Source organism: Gymnodraco acuticeps, unplaced genomic scaffold (genome assembly GCF_902827175.1).
Source record: "Gymnodraco acuticeps unplaced genomic scaffold, fGymAcu1.1, whole genome shotgun sequence".
Classification (NCBI taxonomy): Eukaryota; Metazoa; Chordata; class Actinopteri; order Perciformes; family Bathydraconidae; genus Gymnodraco; species Gymnodraco acuticeps.
In genome coordinates, this window is record NW_022989985.1 from 4363158 (window position 1) to 4379450 (window position 16293).

The 16293-nt window shown below is 39.5% G+C and overlaps 1 protein-coding gene across 3 annotated transcripts; it reads left to right on the top strand.

Moving 5' to 3' along the window:
* Window positions 1-1585: 1585 nt before the first annotated feature.
* Window positions 1586-15913, top strand: asphd2 (aspartate beta-hydroxylase domain containing 2). 3 transcript variants are annotated; one of them, XM_034212725.1, is made up of 5 exons: window positions 1586-1631; window positions 9513-9543; window positions 11324-12528; window positions 13344-13457; window positions 13640-15913. In XM_034212725.1, exons 3-5 carry the CDS (start codon window positions 11664-11666, stop codon window positions 13768-13770), a joined length of 1110 nt encoding a protein of 369 aa, XP_034068616.1. In that variant the 5' UTR covers window positions 1586-1631; window positions 9513-9543; window positions 11324-11663; the 3' UTR covers window positions 13771-15913. The 3 variants fall into 3 exon arrangements, with proteins under 3 accessions (XP_034068616.1, XP_034068615.1, XP_034068617.1); XM_034212724.1 differs by lacking the exons at window positions 1586-1631; window positions 9513-9543 and adding exons at window positions 9957-10096; window positions 10229-10305; XM_034212726.1 differs by lacking the exons at window positions 1586-1631; window positions 9513-9543 and adding an exon at window positions 9983-10096.
* Window positions 15914-16293: the final 380 nt, after the last annotated feature.

Here is a 16293-nt window from a genome sequence, read left to right on the forward strand (position 1 = left end):
GGCAGACTGGTTTACTCTCCTGTTTTGCCAATCCGGTGCTTAAACAAATAGCCATTTTCAACGGTTTTCTGGTGAAAGATTAACTAGGCTACTGGATGAAATAATATGACTGGTATAGGTGCGAATACACAAAATAACGAAAACTAAAATAAGAAACCATAAAATAAATAAAACAAAACAAAACAATCATCCATAATTTATTCTAACCTAGATTATTTTACCTATCCCAGTTTCTCTCAGAAAAGTAAACAGTGCCTTTCTGGTAGCTCTCACTCCTTCTCCTTCTGTTCCCAGAATACCAACCACACTCCCTCTCTGCCTCTATCACTTTATCCTTTAGTTTTTCTCTTTCAGCTTTATAGGTGACATAATTTAATAAAACATGTTCCACATTTCCCTTATCTCCACAGTTCCCACACTTGTCACTGTTACTTTCCACCATGACATACAGAGTCTAACTATCATGATTTCCTCCCTTCTGTTTCTTTCTTAATACATATTGATTGTCTTTTGAACTTTATGATACTATTTGCCTTTCTGGTCTTTCTCCTACCTTTTCTGCCAGAATACGTTTGCATTTCCTGCCAAATACTAGCCTCAAAAAGATTAAAATATAATTAATGCAAATAAACAACTTCTACTAATAATAATAATAATCATAATCAATTCAATAATATAAATACTATATTATTTTATTGTAATATAGTCAAGACAAAACATGCTTATGACATGTTCAAAAACTGATATTTCTTAAATCTGTATTCAAATGTAGTTCCCTCTGTCGTATCAACAACTACACACACACATTTCTATCAGTATTTCTCTGTGTTGTGGTTGACATGATGATGACTGTTAGGAGTTAAGGGGAGAGGCTGAGCGTCACCATGAAATGTGCAAATTGACATAAAAATGAAAGGGGGAAAAATGCTCCATGTTTTTTAGGCTGTAAACTTTAACTGTTATGTAAGCCAACTAGACAGACAGTTTATCACTCTCCCTCCTGTACATTAGCAGATAAAAGGCATCACATACTTGAATGAATGGTAAATAAAGAATGCTGGAAATAACTGCATCTCCATTAGCCTATATATGCTCTGCAGAGACTGCCTTCTTCATGTCGTGAAATGCAGCTGATGTTTTAATATGGCAATTGGCAATTTGACTTATACAACATTCGCAAGTTGTACATTTGACAATAACCCACCTTCGAGTGATGCTCTAGTTTCTACAAGTTTTTTTTTTTTTTCCCTCTAGCTTGCGCCGGACTGAAACTGTCTTTTCACCGACATCTCTTCACCTGCACTAGTGGCCGTATCAAAGCCGTGATTGGTCAGATGTCGATTCATTGCAACGGTGTCGGGTTACAGACGTGCTCCCCTTGTCACCTCTCACTCTCGCGGGGGCTGCGCGGAGAACTGAGCGGAGAACTTCGCACAGCAGCTGAGGCCCCCTGCGCAAGGCGGGGCCCCATGCAGCCTGCGTGATTGGCCTGTAGGGAGGGGCGGCCCTGAGTGCAAGACACTACAGCAGGGGTGCCCAACCTTTTTTGAACCGAGAGCTACTTTTAAAGTTGCCAGTCTGCCGAGATCTACCAGTCCAAATAGAGAGGCGTAGCCATTACTGACAGCCAGGTAAATACACACTTCTACTTGTATAAAACTGACCTTTGTACGATGAATACTTCATAAAATACTGCAGATCCTTTATCTTACCTCTTTCTAATCTACACAAGTATTTAACTGAAGTTACACAACAGTGTTGTTATAAGTGGGTAATGTTTTCAAGAAACATTGAACAGTGCTGCCACATATGACACAGGGAAAAAAGAAAATACTCTGAACCCTTTCTTTGCCATTATATAAAAATAGTGTTGCTACAAAAGTATAAATTAGGCTTACTAATAAGACAACTCAGATCTGAAGCTACACAGGAATCTGCTGCAACAGTGCAATAAAAAAGACAAAATTAATAGAATCAAACCCTTTTTTATGCATTTTAGTAGAGTATAAAAATAAATGCCTTTAAAATAGGATGCAAGCAACACTAGTTTCTTAACCTGAATTGATCATAGACTATAATCAATTTAAGTTTGCATTCTTATACCATTTTGTACAATAATTATAATGAATAAGTTCAAACAAACTCAAACTTACAGCTGATTAATAACGGTATCTAACTTGAGTTTTTATTATATCAAAAACCTGTTGAAATGCTACTGTTATTTTTACTGTCCCCCAAAAGCGCGTGGGCAGCCTCCATGAATGCTTCTTTCACAACTTCGCCGTCTTTGAAAGACTTCATGTGTTTCGCAAGAACGTGCCTGACTCGATAAGATGCTCTGGTAGCAGCCTTGCTCTTGTTGTTGGGCCTGGTGAAAATGGACTGCTGTGCATTTAGCTGTCCTCTCAGGCCCCTCCCCTTTTGGGAGCGTAGGGCAGAATTAGGAGGGAATTCCGTCTCGTAGCGTTTGTGCACTGTTTTGAAATGCCGCTCCTAAATTACCCTTCTTCAATAAAGCCACGCTCGCATTGCAGATGAGACAGATGGACTTTGAATTGGAATAGATACAAAAATAATCATCCTCCCACTCGGAGTGAAAATGATATAATTTGGGCTTTTTTGCTTCTGCCATAATTGCGGTCTTGTGTGTGTGCGGACTGGCACTCCTGTTGACACGGACAACGTCAGCGAAATACTGCCCACTGCCCACCAGCCACGCCCCGACACATGGGGTCACGCCGGCCAATCACAAAGCTTTGATGCGTTCAAGTACATTATTCTGCACAGGAAGATTATGTTACAGGACATTAACGATACAACAGAATGTTGTTGTTCTATTTTTAGACACATCTCGCGATCGACTGGGAATCTCCCCGCGATCGACCGGTCGATCGCGATCGACTGGTTGGGCACCCCTGCACTACAGCATTTCAGAAAACACCACAGCATTTCACAAAACACAGCAGCATTTCACAAAACACTACAGCATTTCACAAAACGCCACAGCATTTCACAAAACACAACAGCATTTCACAAAACACTACAGCATTTCACAAAACACAACAGCATTTCACAAAACGCCACAGCATTTCACAAAACGCCACAGCATTTCACAAAACACAACAGCATTTCAGAAAACACTACAGCATTTCACAAAACACAACAGCATTTCACAAAACACCACACGGTGTCATTTCGAGCGATTACCCAAGATCCTCAGCTATGGTTTAAGCTCGCTGATTGGATGTTTTAGCCGCAATGCATGCTGGGATTTGGTGTTTATATTATATGAAATCCGGAAAACATTTTAAAAGAATAAAATAATACTTAATTCCGAGTGCTCTTGCTTTTCTCTTTGAAAGTCATCACATAACGGCATTGTTAGACACGGTTCGGCTGCATTACATATTACAGATCTGCCGTAGTTCTTTATTTATAGAGCCCTGATGAGAAGACCTTTGGAAAAACTGAAGAAATGCCGCCGAAACTAAATACTTGACGTGGATCATAAATATATCCACAATTAAACAACATCTTCAATTTCTCTTCACACAATACGTCTCCTTGCAGTATCAACACTAATTCGGCTGACTTTTACATTTGATCTAATTCATAGATAGGTTATATTTACACCATAACGGTGCACAGCTGATATAAAAGTACTTGTAGTTTTTTAAAGATATTACTGATTTTCTTTGAATGTAAGAATGTAAATACTGAGTCTGAAATAGTACAGCAATATGCTGTAAAATTATGTGAAAGCATGAATAAAACTACACATCTTCAGATGTTGTACATACATAAGTGTCCTACACTAATAATATAATAACAAAGTTATTATGGCTGTGTGTACCTTGTGTGCACCGCCTAGTGGTTAAAGCACATTATTGAATTATTGTTTTTATGTGTTATATTTGATTACAAAAATATTAAGAGTACATACTTTCATAGGGGGAAAGTAGAAGGTCTGTGATAGAAATATAGAATATAAAAAATCAAGAAGATACTATAAGTGATCTCTACAATAAAACAGTTTAGTGCAGGATGTACAAAGATATTAATAGGAGGAGGTGCAAAACAGAAAAACGAATTAACTTTTATTTAAACATTAAATAACAGATTAAGGTCTTCTTTTAAATAAGAAAACAACTTTGGGGGTATCTATCTACAGATAAATATTAAGCCTGACAAAGTACTTAACGTCTAATATATTGCTTTCCTGCAATGTTAACTATGTTGAAGCACTTATTTTAACTGATATTATACATATGAATTATACTCTTATGTATGTAGATAGAATAAGAAATGTGCAGCATATGACAGTTTAATGGTGGAGGTAAACACATATTGATAGATGTCTTGTAATGCACTGTTGAGGAACCTGTGACTCAAGTTTTTCATTCATTGCATAACTACACCGTAGTTGTGTATATGATATGTCAATAAACCTTTGAAAATCTTGAAAGGGATGTGCAAAATAGCCATAATATACAGTCTTTAATTAACTATTAGTAGAGAATAACGAGTAATGAATATACTTTATTACTCGTTTCCATTCATGTCAATTGTAGATACATGTTTAGTCTTCTCAAGCACCAACTATCAAATATCTCTCCTGATTGTTGGCACTTGACAATCACCTTACCTGAATTTTACTCAGGTGTAACTAAAGTCTGATTTAAGGGTTGTTTATATTTCACATCATTAATCAGAATCTGCAAAGTAACTCAAATAAGTGTAGTGGAGTAAAAATACCAGGTTAACCTCTGAATTGTAGTGGAGTAGAATTACAAAGTAACAATGAGCTGTCATGTGGGTATATATTAATGCTGCGCATTATGGACACAAGCGATTTTCACCCATTTATTAATTATATGTTTTACATTTGATAAAACCAATGTGTTTAATACTGGCAACTTCTAATTGTGGGAAAAACGAAAACGTTCAGTAGAGACGTCCCATAGAACATTTTGCGAAACACTAGCCAGCATGTGTAGTTCTGGGGGGGCGTTCGATTCCAGTTTTGGATAGTCTGGCGTGGTTTCGTTCCATTTCAAACAGCTGTTTGACGCTCGGCGTAACCTTGGCGCACTGCCACTCCAACATCCAATCCCAGAGTTTGAAGATTAATCACGGGGACTGTAGTCCTAAACGATAGCTGGGGATTATGGGTAGTGTAGTGTCTTCGGCCATCCTAAACTCAGAAATGTTGACAATCGCAATGATGCTCGAAATGTCCTTTATAGGCCTACGTCAGTTTCCGGTTATTTTTATTTTGAAATTCAGTTCCTGACGGACGCAAAAAAAAAACGAGATTATGGAATTAAACCAATAAATAAAAGCAAGGATAATTGTGTGTTATTGATGAGTAAATAACAGTGTGTTATTTTGAAAAGAATAACAAATTAGAAGGAAAAAAATATTTTAAAATACAGATTTCAGTATTCTGAGGCTCTGAGCCCCATTTATTTTCCTCACAGACGGCAACAAAAGTCCAAAATTATACGATTTAAAATAAAAGCAATAATTGTGGCTTGATATTGAGTAAGAACATGTTTTTATGAACTACACAGCTTCCGGTCTTCCACGACCCGACCGGAGAAAAAGACGTGCTGCAGGCACGAAACACATTACCAGTAGAAATACATTGCTTTTAAAATCGTGCTGTGCAACACGAAAAAAAGGGGGAAATCGTGTTGGTGAACACGAATCAATAGATTAAAAATCGTGTTGGTGAACACGAAATGCCATGAGACTGGGTTGGAAGATCTATACCGCCTCTGTGAAGTCTTAACAGGCTATGATTCATTTCTATGAGTATGTCTTCTCTGGCAGTTGATGTTGTATGCTTTTTAAAATGGATAATGAATCTGTGCATATAACCACCATATCTGGTCTGACCTCTTCCACCCACTGTAATCCTATTATTACTGCCAGCATTTCTGCTGTGTATACTGATAATTGATCTGACGCTCTTCGATCGATCGATATTTTAAATTCTGGGATATATATACCAATTCCGACACACTCTTCCTTGTTCTTAGAACCATCTGTGTATATTTTGAGGTAGTTGTGATAATTATTCCTGAGGTACATACTTGTTTTGAATCCTACTTCATATATTTGCCACTCTCTTTTCTTTTCTACAATACTCATATCTATATTTACCATTGGGAAAAGCCATGGGGGAACACTACTGAATGGATTTGAAAACTCTAACTCATGCATGCCGTATGTCCTTATTTTTCCATCCAAACCCACGCCCCTGGAACTTGGAACATTAGTATATATATACATATGTATATATAATATACATATATATATATACATATGGCCTGACAGCTAATCCAGAAAACAGTAGCGCCGGCTACACATGCATATATATAATTTATAATATTAAATGTAAACATTGAATGAATGTGCATGGGAGCAAAATGTATAAATATGAGCATTAAAATATATGAATATGAGAACAAAATGTAAAAATGTGTGAGTGAAAAACTTATAAATGTGTGAGTGACAATGTATGAATGTGTGCATTGAAATATGATAATATGAGAGCAGAATGTATGAATGTGTGAGTGTAAATATATACGTGTGTGAGAGTGAAAATGTATGTATGTAAAAGGAGAATATATGTGTGTGAGAGGACCAGTATGAATTACGGCCTGTACGTCCCCTCATACATGCCACTACTAAAAGGAGGGGAGGCCACCTTATTAAATAATTATAGACCCATCTCTAAGTTGTCAGTTCTGGCCAAGGTTCTTGAACGCTTAGTGAGTGAACAGGTAAAGGAGTTTTTATGTAACAATGACATCCTGTCTAAACATCAGTCAGGCTTCAGAAAGCAACATAGCACCATCACTGCCACAATGAAAGTGGTAAATGATATTACGAGTATTTTAGATAATAAGCAGAGTTGTGCAGCTCTATTTGTTGACCTATCCAAAGCTTTTGATACTGTCGATCATTGCATTTTGAAGCAAAGGCTGGTCAGTATAGGCATGTCCAGCCATGCAGTGGGGTGGTTTGTAAACTACCTCTCTGAAAGATCCTAATGTGTTCAGTTTGATGGGCTGTCTTCTGAGTGGTTAAACATCACTAATGGTGTACCACAAGGTTCAGTTTTAGGTCCGCTATTATTCTCTATCTATATTAATAGTTTAGGTGAAAATGTCGAAGGAGCAACCTTACATTTTTATGCGGACGATACCGTTATGTACTGTGCAGGTCCCTCGATTAACGAGGCTGTTGTTAAATTACAGGCTGTTTTTAACATTATTCAGGCTCAGCTCTCTGAGCTTAAGCTTCTTTTAAATGTGGATAAAACCAGGTAATGCTCTTTTCTAAAGCTAAAGCTAAAAAATACACCAGAGACTGCTTTGGATATTGTAACTACGCAAGAAATACAACTTGAAGTGGTTACCTGTTACAAATACTTGGGTATCTGGCTTGATGACTGTCTCACTTTTAAACTTCATGTCAATAACCTGCTTAAAAAGCTGAGGGTTAGGCTAGGTTTCTTTTACAGAAATAAGTCCTGTTTCTCGCTTGAGGCCAGGAAAAGGCTAGTCACTCTGACCTTTTTACCTGTGCTGGATTATGGTGATTTGTTATATATGAATGCACCTGCCAATTACCTGAGCAAGTTAGATGCTGCGTATCACAGTGCACTGAGATTTTTGACAAATTGTAAAGCACTTACGCATCACTGTACCCTGTATACCAAGGCGGTTATGCCATCACTTACTGTACGGAGGCTCAGTCACTGGTACTTTTTCATTTACAAAGCCATGTTGGATAAACTACCATCTTATATCTGCTCCCTGATCTCTCTGCGAATTGAAAGTACTTATTGCATGAGATCGCATGCTGTGGTTTTATTAAATGTGCCAAGTGCTAGGACTGTCTTAGGGAAGAAAGCTTTTAGATGTGCAGCTCCACTAACATGGAACAGTCTGCAAAAAGAATGGAAAATTACCAAGCTAGTACCACTACATGTTTTTAAAGCTCGGTTGGATGCTACAAAATCAGATGCTGTTGGTACCTGTACTTGTGGTTAAATATGTAAATTGTAATCCCTGTACATTTTGCTGTATGATGTCCTTTTGTTGTTCTGTTGTTTATGTCTTCTTGTGGAACCTACTGCTGCAGGTCTCCCTTAAAAAAGAGATCATTGATCTCAATGGGATTTTACCTGGATAAATAAAGGTTTTTAATTGAATTGAATTGAATACATGAACCTCACTGCACGTCACTGCAGAAGTTTATAGACATCTACGTTTTTTATGCCCCACCACTTTTGTACATATAAAAACGCCACTGCAGCTACTGTATCAGTGGAGTTGAAAATGTGCTGCGTTTAAAGCCCTGCCTTTTTATTCAGAAAGACTTATTTACACTGTAACCGAGTTGAATAGCTGGAATTCAGGACTAGTTTGGGCCTGTCAGATTGAAAATCAGCATTACAACTTTGGTATGGTAACGTTGCTTTACTTGTTCTATGAGTATTGTTGCTCCAAAGAAACTCCCACTTCAGACTTTAAAATTGAAAACCAATGGGAAGAGTGCATCCGTAATTTTCACTTTACAGTTGGATTATTTTTGTTAAAGATGTTCATGTTGTCGTATAATGTATCAAACATGTTCACTGTCAAAGTACTGATCTATGATTACTGTGAGCAAAACCCAGTCACGTTGCAATGCATCTTGGGAAATGCTGTCTGCAGTTCAGTCAAACAGTAGTCGATGGGCGAGCCATGAGGCATACGGAAGAGGGAGGCTCTCAATTAAATCAAGTCAGGAGAGATTACCAGAGCAAAACCAGAAATAAGGCAATGTTGCCTCCAAAGTAAATTAGGAAGACATAATCACTAGTCTTTTAGCAGGGCTGCCAATATTGAAGATTCTTATTGTCATTTTTTGTTTTCATGTGTTTTCTTAATTATTCAATCAATCATTCTGTCTTTTAACTACAAGTTGTTGCACCATTGCCTCAGCAAAGGCCTCGGAAGGGCAGACATGTTGAGGGTCTGTTGGGTCTGTCTAAACAGAAAAAAGCTACCTGTCCACCCAGCAACTCATATGAATGCATCTGAAATGTGTATAATATTGTCATTTAATAGCATAATTCAACTTGTATTGAATTGTATTAATGTTTGTTTTAGTTGTATGTATGTTTCTGTGTAATGTACATTGGGTGCAACAGAGTTAAATTCCAAATGGAGGTGATCTCAGTTACTGCTGAAGCTTGCACAGGAAAATATTGGCACATTTGTAAAATAAGGAGACCAGCGGGTGTTGCATTTGCAGAGCTTTATTGGATGGTTTAATCCGCAGGTAATCTTCTTTTTCAACCAAATGAGTGTACTTTAGATGCGGGGAGGCAGGTGTGAGTAAACAGAACTGTCTTAAATGCAGTTTTACAGCATTGTTGTTAAGGTACATATATCTATATAACAGCAACACATACTACACTTACCTTTGCTCTCTTGTTTCCAACTCTGCAGGTCCGCAGTTAAGATCTGGACCGCTTCATAGGTCAGTCAACACGACTAATACCTGTGAAGCTGACTCATTTATTATAATTATTTAAATATTAATAAAACGATGTATGTTTTAAACTGTTAATAATTTAACAGAAGCTCATGTCTAATGTAAACCATGTCATTTGAAAAGACACCACTTTTCTGCATGTATTCCATTAAGTGTTAAGCCCCCTTCAAATGCATGTTTTTATAAAAACACTGTTAAGGTTTCACACTTCAAAAACTAACATACCAATTTATTCAAACGTGGGTCAACTCTATATTTTGTTCATTCTTATTTAAGAGAAACACTATAGACATTATATAAACCAAAGAGACTAATGGTTCCTGGGCATAGAAGGTACAAATTGAATTATACGTTGAGTTTTATTTTGAAAGGCTTGACCGGAAATAACGCTGCGTGTTGTTCCTCTGAGCGCTTGAGGCTGGGTGGCTTCCCCTGGTGGAGCTTCAGTATTTACAACAACATTTGTCTGAAACCTTCGCGAGGCTGCTGTCCATCACAGACAGACAGACAGACAGACAGACAGGGAGTCAACCCGTCGGTGAGACAGTTTTTGTATTCTTCCTCTGCTACACGATGGCTGTTGCGTCCAGTTCGGACTTCTTTTCTGCCTTTTGGAGACATATTTCCCACAATGTTAGCGAGTGAAATCCGTCTACCTTGTGTACTGCAGTGGTGCGCAGCTTCGCCTGGAGAAACACCTGTACGCCTCTTCTCTCCACTGGCCCCACAGCCATGAATGTTGAATAGGTATGGATACAAGAAACCTGTGCACGAATCAAAGAAAAAAAAAAACATCTCTAGACAATGTGGTTAGGTTACTGTGTTGAGCTTGTTTTCCATGGCGTATTGATCGATGGAGCCCATCAATGTGTTGGTCATCACTTTGTGTGGCATCTTGGCCCTGGTGGTGAGATTGCATGGATACAGTGGATAAACTAGGCAGGCAGGGTGGGTGGGTGGGTGGGTGGGTGTGTGTGTGTTTTAGATGATTTCATGGTTGGGTTGGATTGCCAGTCTACCCTAAAAGCATCGGGGGATGTGGGGGCGTCTTGGTGCTGTCTGACAAGATGTAGGGGAGGATCTATTGGAGCAGGATTACCCGACCATTTTTGGAGAGAGAGCATCGTGGAGTTCTGATCACAGTTGACGCATTGCACTCCTCGCGTTTGGCTGCTGGTCCATTATTATTATATAATCATGTAATTCAGTCCTAAAAAAAAAAGAATTAAAGCCACATAGGTTTAAACAGAGCCCCCTCCCTTTTTACCTCCGAGGATCCATTTATACAGCTCCTGCTGAGCAACCTATGAATGCCAATTATACTGTACATGTGGGTGGGTTTTAAGTTTACATAATTCACTGTGTAGTGTGGGCTTCTGTATGCGTGGTGCACACAAATGTTAAATGGAGATTTCTGTGTTAAATGCAGCAATGTGCCAATGACTCATGGTTTTTATACAGGAGTGTGTGAATTCCAAATTGTGCCCAAAGTGTGTGTGTGTGTTTGTGTGTGAACGGGGTGCAGTCATTTTGAAGTCCACAGTGTGTGGGTGAGTTTCAGCAGGTGTGCTGCATACAGGATGCCCAAATTCTGAGGAGGAAGACACAAAGCAGATTGTTATGATCCCTCATTCTGCATGCCAACTCATTAACAGTTAATAGGATACATCATATCAATTGCAGCGTCTCCCCCAATGCCACTTACAATATCCTCCTCTCTCTCTCATCATCCCTCTGTCTCTGCCTCTGTCTTTTTGTTTTTCAGGCAACAGATTACCCCTAAGGCGCGGCGTCTGTCTGCATTTATCTAAGAGAAAGAAGCAGAGAGGGAGCAGCACAAATACCGCACAGCCAGACATCATGCAAGGTGAATCCTTCCCTCGCTGCAGAGTGCTGAAATGTTAGGACTGAAGAGCAAGAGTGTCAGATCGAATCAGCTGACTGTTTACCGTAGGGGGGGCAATAAGAGCTGCTTGACACTATACTCACTAACGCCCTGTGTGTGGTTTAATGCCCCTTTCAATCACAATCAAGAAAAGACGTGTTAACTGATCTTGCATCAGCACTCTTTCCAGCCAACGTCAGATTCAGCAATCCGAGCCGAGATGGAGTGGTCACTGGAGAACGTGAGAGAGATGGTGGCTGGAGGCATGCAGTCCATAAGGGAGTGTGAGATCTGTGCTTTTGCCATAGCCATGTGTGTGCTGCTGCTGTTTATGTGGTACTGTTACAGGGTGGGCCGCGAGCACGGCTCCAGCCCCCTGCGTGGGAGGTATCTGTCTGGGCCCAGTCGGATCGGAGGAGTGGTGGGGGGCTTCATGAGTTCAGACTGCCGAAACAGGGGCAAAGGGAAGCAGGGGTCGATGCTGGAGGAGCAGAACGGCTTCGCTTTCTGCCAGTCGTCAGACTGCTTCCGATGCACCAGCGCTGGAGAGAGTCTGAACCAGAAGCTCTATCACAGCCTGCAGGACTACGCCAAACGCTACACCTGGTCAGGAATGGGCAGGGTGCACAAAGGAGTCCGTGATCAAGGCCGATACCTAAACAGCCGACCCACCATCCAGCGGCCAGAGGTGTTCTTCCTCCCAGACCTCCCCTCAGCCCCGTTCTTTTCCAGAGAAGTGCAGAGACATGACGTGGAGCTGCTGGAGCAGAGCTTCCCCGCCCTCATGGCCGAGTTTGAGAGCATCTACCACCAGCCCCCGGCCCGCAGCGGCTCCTCCCTGCCACCAGGGTGGAAATCCAACAACACCCCACGGGGGCAGTGGTGGACCTACTACCTGGTCAACCAAGGCACCCCCCTGGTTCTCAACGTGAGGAGGTGTCCGCGGGCCTGGAGGGTGCTGGGCCAGCTGCGCACCTTCATCGCCAACAACGTGTTCGGAAACGCCTGCTTCTCCGTGCTGACTCCTGGAGCGCTGATCACCGAGCATTACGGTCCAACAAACGTCCGACTGCGCTGCCACCTGGGTGAGAGAGAGAGCGGTTTACTCGTTCAACCATGTGCTGTGAGGGGGTCTTTAACTACAGAGGAGGGGTGACCCAGCTGTTAGTGTTAAGGCTGAACATGTGGATCCTCTTGGGTCATAATGGCTGAAATGGAGTGGCTAATGTGATTGTTTTTATAATTTCGATTGCACCTGAGATTTGATTCTATTTACAAATGCACCCTGTGAGATGGCTATAAATATTGATGCTTATTCTTAAAGAAAGAGACTTAGTAGGATGATTTAAAACCGTAATAATACGAGACGCTCTTAGCAAAGAGCCTTTTTCCTGGGATAAGTCACCTGGGAGATACCAAATTAGGTGTTGAAGGAACAGTTCTCAAATTGTTTAAATTCAATTTTTGTATTTAAAGTTAATGCTATACTGTTATCTTAACCTTCAACAGTTATTTAATTTTTGCTTGTCCGACAACAGAACCACAATTTAAATGAAGGTTTTCTTCCCCCAATCAGATTTTCCTCGAGCACATCAATAAAGCTAAACTACTAGCCTCTTCAGATCTAGATTTCAGGTATAACTAGATTGAGACTTACATTGCTCTTATATTGTAATGTTTGAAAATATCAAAACATGAATGTGTGTAAATTAATAATAGGAATTATTCATATTCATTCCAATTATCCCTAAACTTCTGCCTGCAAAATACAAATGGGTGTTACATTTTATTTATATGATCGTAAAAAAAGTCTTAAATCTAACTAATTGAAACATTGAGAAACTCAGTTTGCTGTTGCATAATGACACATGGATTGACCTTTATTTTCCTCCTCTGGCAGGTCTCAGAGTGCCCCCCTCCTGCGAGCTGGTGGTTGGTGGAGAGCCGCAGTGCTGGTCTGAGGGCAGCTGTCTGCTATTCGATGACTCCTTCCTCCACAGGGCCTTCCACGAGGGTAAGAAGGGATTAAAACATAATATTTTATTGGATCCTGTCCATTTTTTATTTCCTTCTTCATAAAGGATTGCTCTAAAAACGGTATTACCAGCAAAGTGAATTGAGAGCCTTTTAATATGAGTTTGACGGGGTTTTATATCAAAGATCATCACAAAATGATTGTTTTTCCTGTGTGTGCAGGCGGTGCAGAGGACGGCCCTCGGGTGGTCTTCATGGTGGACCTCTGGCACCCTAATGTGGCTGCTGCTGAGAGACAAGCCTTGGACTACATTTTTACTCCAGGTCGCTTAGAGGACAAAGAAGGGAAATAGGTGTGAGTGAGAAACCGTGTCTGACCGAGAGACAGATGGCGTTTTAGGGAGGTGTCTGTAGGATTGGGGAGCATCTCTTTTTCTGCCTCCAGACCAGCTCTCACATCCACTGTGTACATATTCTCCATCTCCTATCTCATAACTCTATTTGCAGAAGACCAAACATTGGGCCTCTTTTATCATTCATGTTTTTGCCTGTATAATACAGTATAAGGCAGTCACAATTGAAAGTAGCTTTTTTGCTAAACTTAGCAGGAGCACGATTGTTCATGGAGCCATCTAAATAACATGGCAGGGACCTTTTGAATCTTTGAATGTTAATGCATTTGCAAATAGATGAATGCTGTGACTGAACAGTTAATCAAATCTGTTCTGGACCCACTTTACCCATATAGGATTATTTTTAAATCTCAAATTAGTTTAATTTCTGCTTGAAACTGTTCAACAGTAACGAGCAAAGTACATCACAGATTTGATAAATGGCTTAAAGCAAGCCAAACAATAACCGTCACCATCTTACACTTCTGCTTTACAGTATGTATGGAGCCATAAGGCCATATGTTCTGAAGTAATTGAGTTAGCATTTATGGGTCCGGAGTTATCCCAACTTGTTGGTGGTATTACTTTGCACTTAACATTGATTGCTTTACACTTACTGTTACACCTATATCTTTGCAAGGGCTAAACATTTGATCGTTAGACTTTTTATATTACTCAACACATCCGGTCACACTTAAGATGCATTGTTTTTTTCACACAAAAACGGTTGTCAGTGAGGTTACATATTTTTCATTACTGTTACATACTTTTTAACTGTTTTCATGATGAGAGGGTAATTCTCTTTGTGGTAAAATAGTGACATTTTCAGTGATAGTAGTGCCTATGTACATCAACTAAAGTAAGTGAAGCTAAAGCAAAGCCATCATTGCTACATTGCTGGATGACTTAAAGCCTCCTGTTCAAACTATTGTCATAAACACGTTAAGCCATATAACAGGGAGGTGTAGCTTTCCTAAAACTGATTAATGGTAAAATAAGCAAATGCAGTGTCATTCTGTAAATGTCCGTTTAATCACTTACAGGATGCACAATTGGGGCTCTAAATCAAATGTGTATGCTTAAACGAAAGAAATGCAGAACCTGCTATTTCATTGAGATTTGGTTACCTAAAGAAAGTTATAATTTTTGTAATCATCTATTCTATTCATATGTGCTTTGATAGATATTTGATAACTGAGGTCCAATGTTGATGTCATGAATGTTTACAGACGCAGCTAATGTCTTTGTCCTGACTTCTGCCGATGTGGTAGTTTATGGTTTATTGTGCTCCCCTTTGAAAAATCAATCCTGCTTACAAAAGAGTCGGTTAGAAAAGCACATTTTTAGGTCAAATTGTGTGAGTCGGCCTGTGCTGGATAAGAAGCGTTTTTGGTAAATTTACTAAACTCTTGTAATTTGGTTGTATTTGATATCAGGTTTGTATTTCTGTAAATAGGGTTGAGGTAAAAAAAAAAAAACTAGCGGTCTGAGATGATTTGAGATGATTGTCTTCAATGCTATAACTATTGTGTTGTCTTTATTTACAGCTACAGCGAATGCATTTCATTCTCCGTTCTCAAAAAGCCAGCCATGAGTCATTTTGATTACATTTGTAGATTCTGTAAAATGTTTATGAAGTACTATCTCTGTTGTTCTGTGAAGTATTTTTTTTAAAACCACTTCTGCACATTTGCAGGAGTTTTGCGCCATAATTAAAGCCACAATCCTTAATTCTTCAACAGCACTTCATGAATATACGTGCATTAAAGGTAGAGAAAATTAATTTTCAGCTTTACAGGTCCATAGCAATTCAAGATACCCATCTATTAAAATGTAATGTTTACAAAAAGATTTACACGCTGTTTACACGACGCCGACACTCACATTGAGCTGTCCATAATTAGGTTTAAAATCAACAGTGCTGTTTATCCTAAGAGTATGAAAAAGGTCATTCCCAAAGCATTTGCTTTACATATATAGTGTATGATGGGGCAGCCATTTTGTTTACATTAGAATTAAGGATTTGTCCTCCAACACGTTCTTGTGTGGATTTTGAACAGTATTTCTGTACATTTAATAAATGGTTGAGTCTCTTATTTAACCAGCTGTTGTCACATGTGTCACTTTTACACAGACTTCTTTTGATCAGAGAAGTCACATGGCTTGAACTCGAGAGACACATTTGATGACTTTAGACCCTACTTGACTAAACCGAAAAAGACTTGAAACTCGACCAGTGCCATCAATGACTGGTAACTTCACTTGGAAGTGAGCCTTTTGACTTAAAGTACTTAAAACCTTCACCTCACTCAAACCCAAAAACTCAATTGTTTGTACTGTATGTATGCTACGGGTCGATTAACTTACTTTCATTTCCTAAATCTCCCTTCTCCTTCCCAGCAAGTCGACACTTCATTCCTTAGATCCACATTGACATCATCCAATCAAGGTGCAGTAGAGAAAAACTAACGCTACGTTACTGAG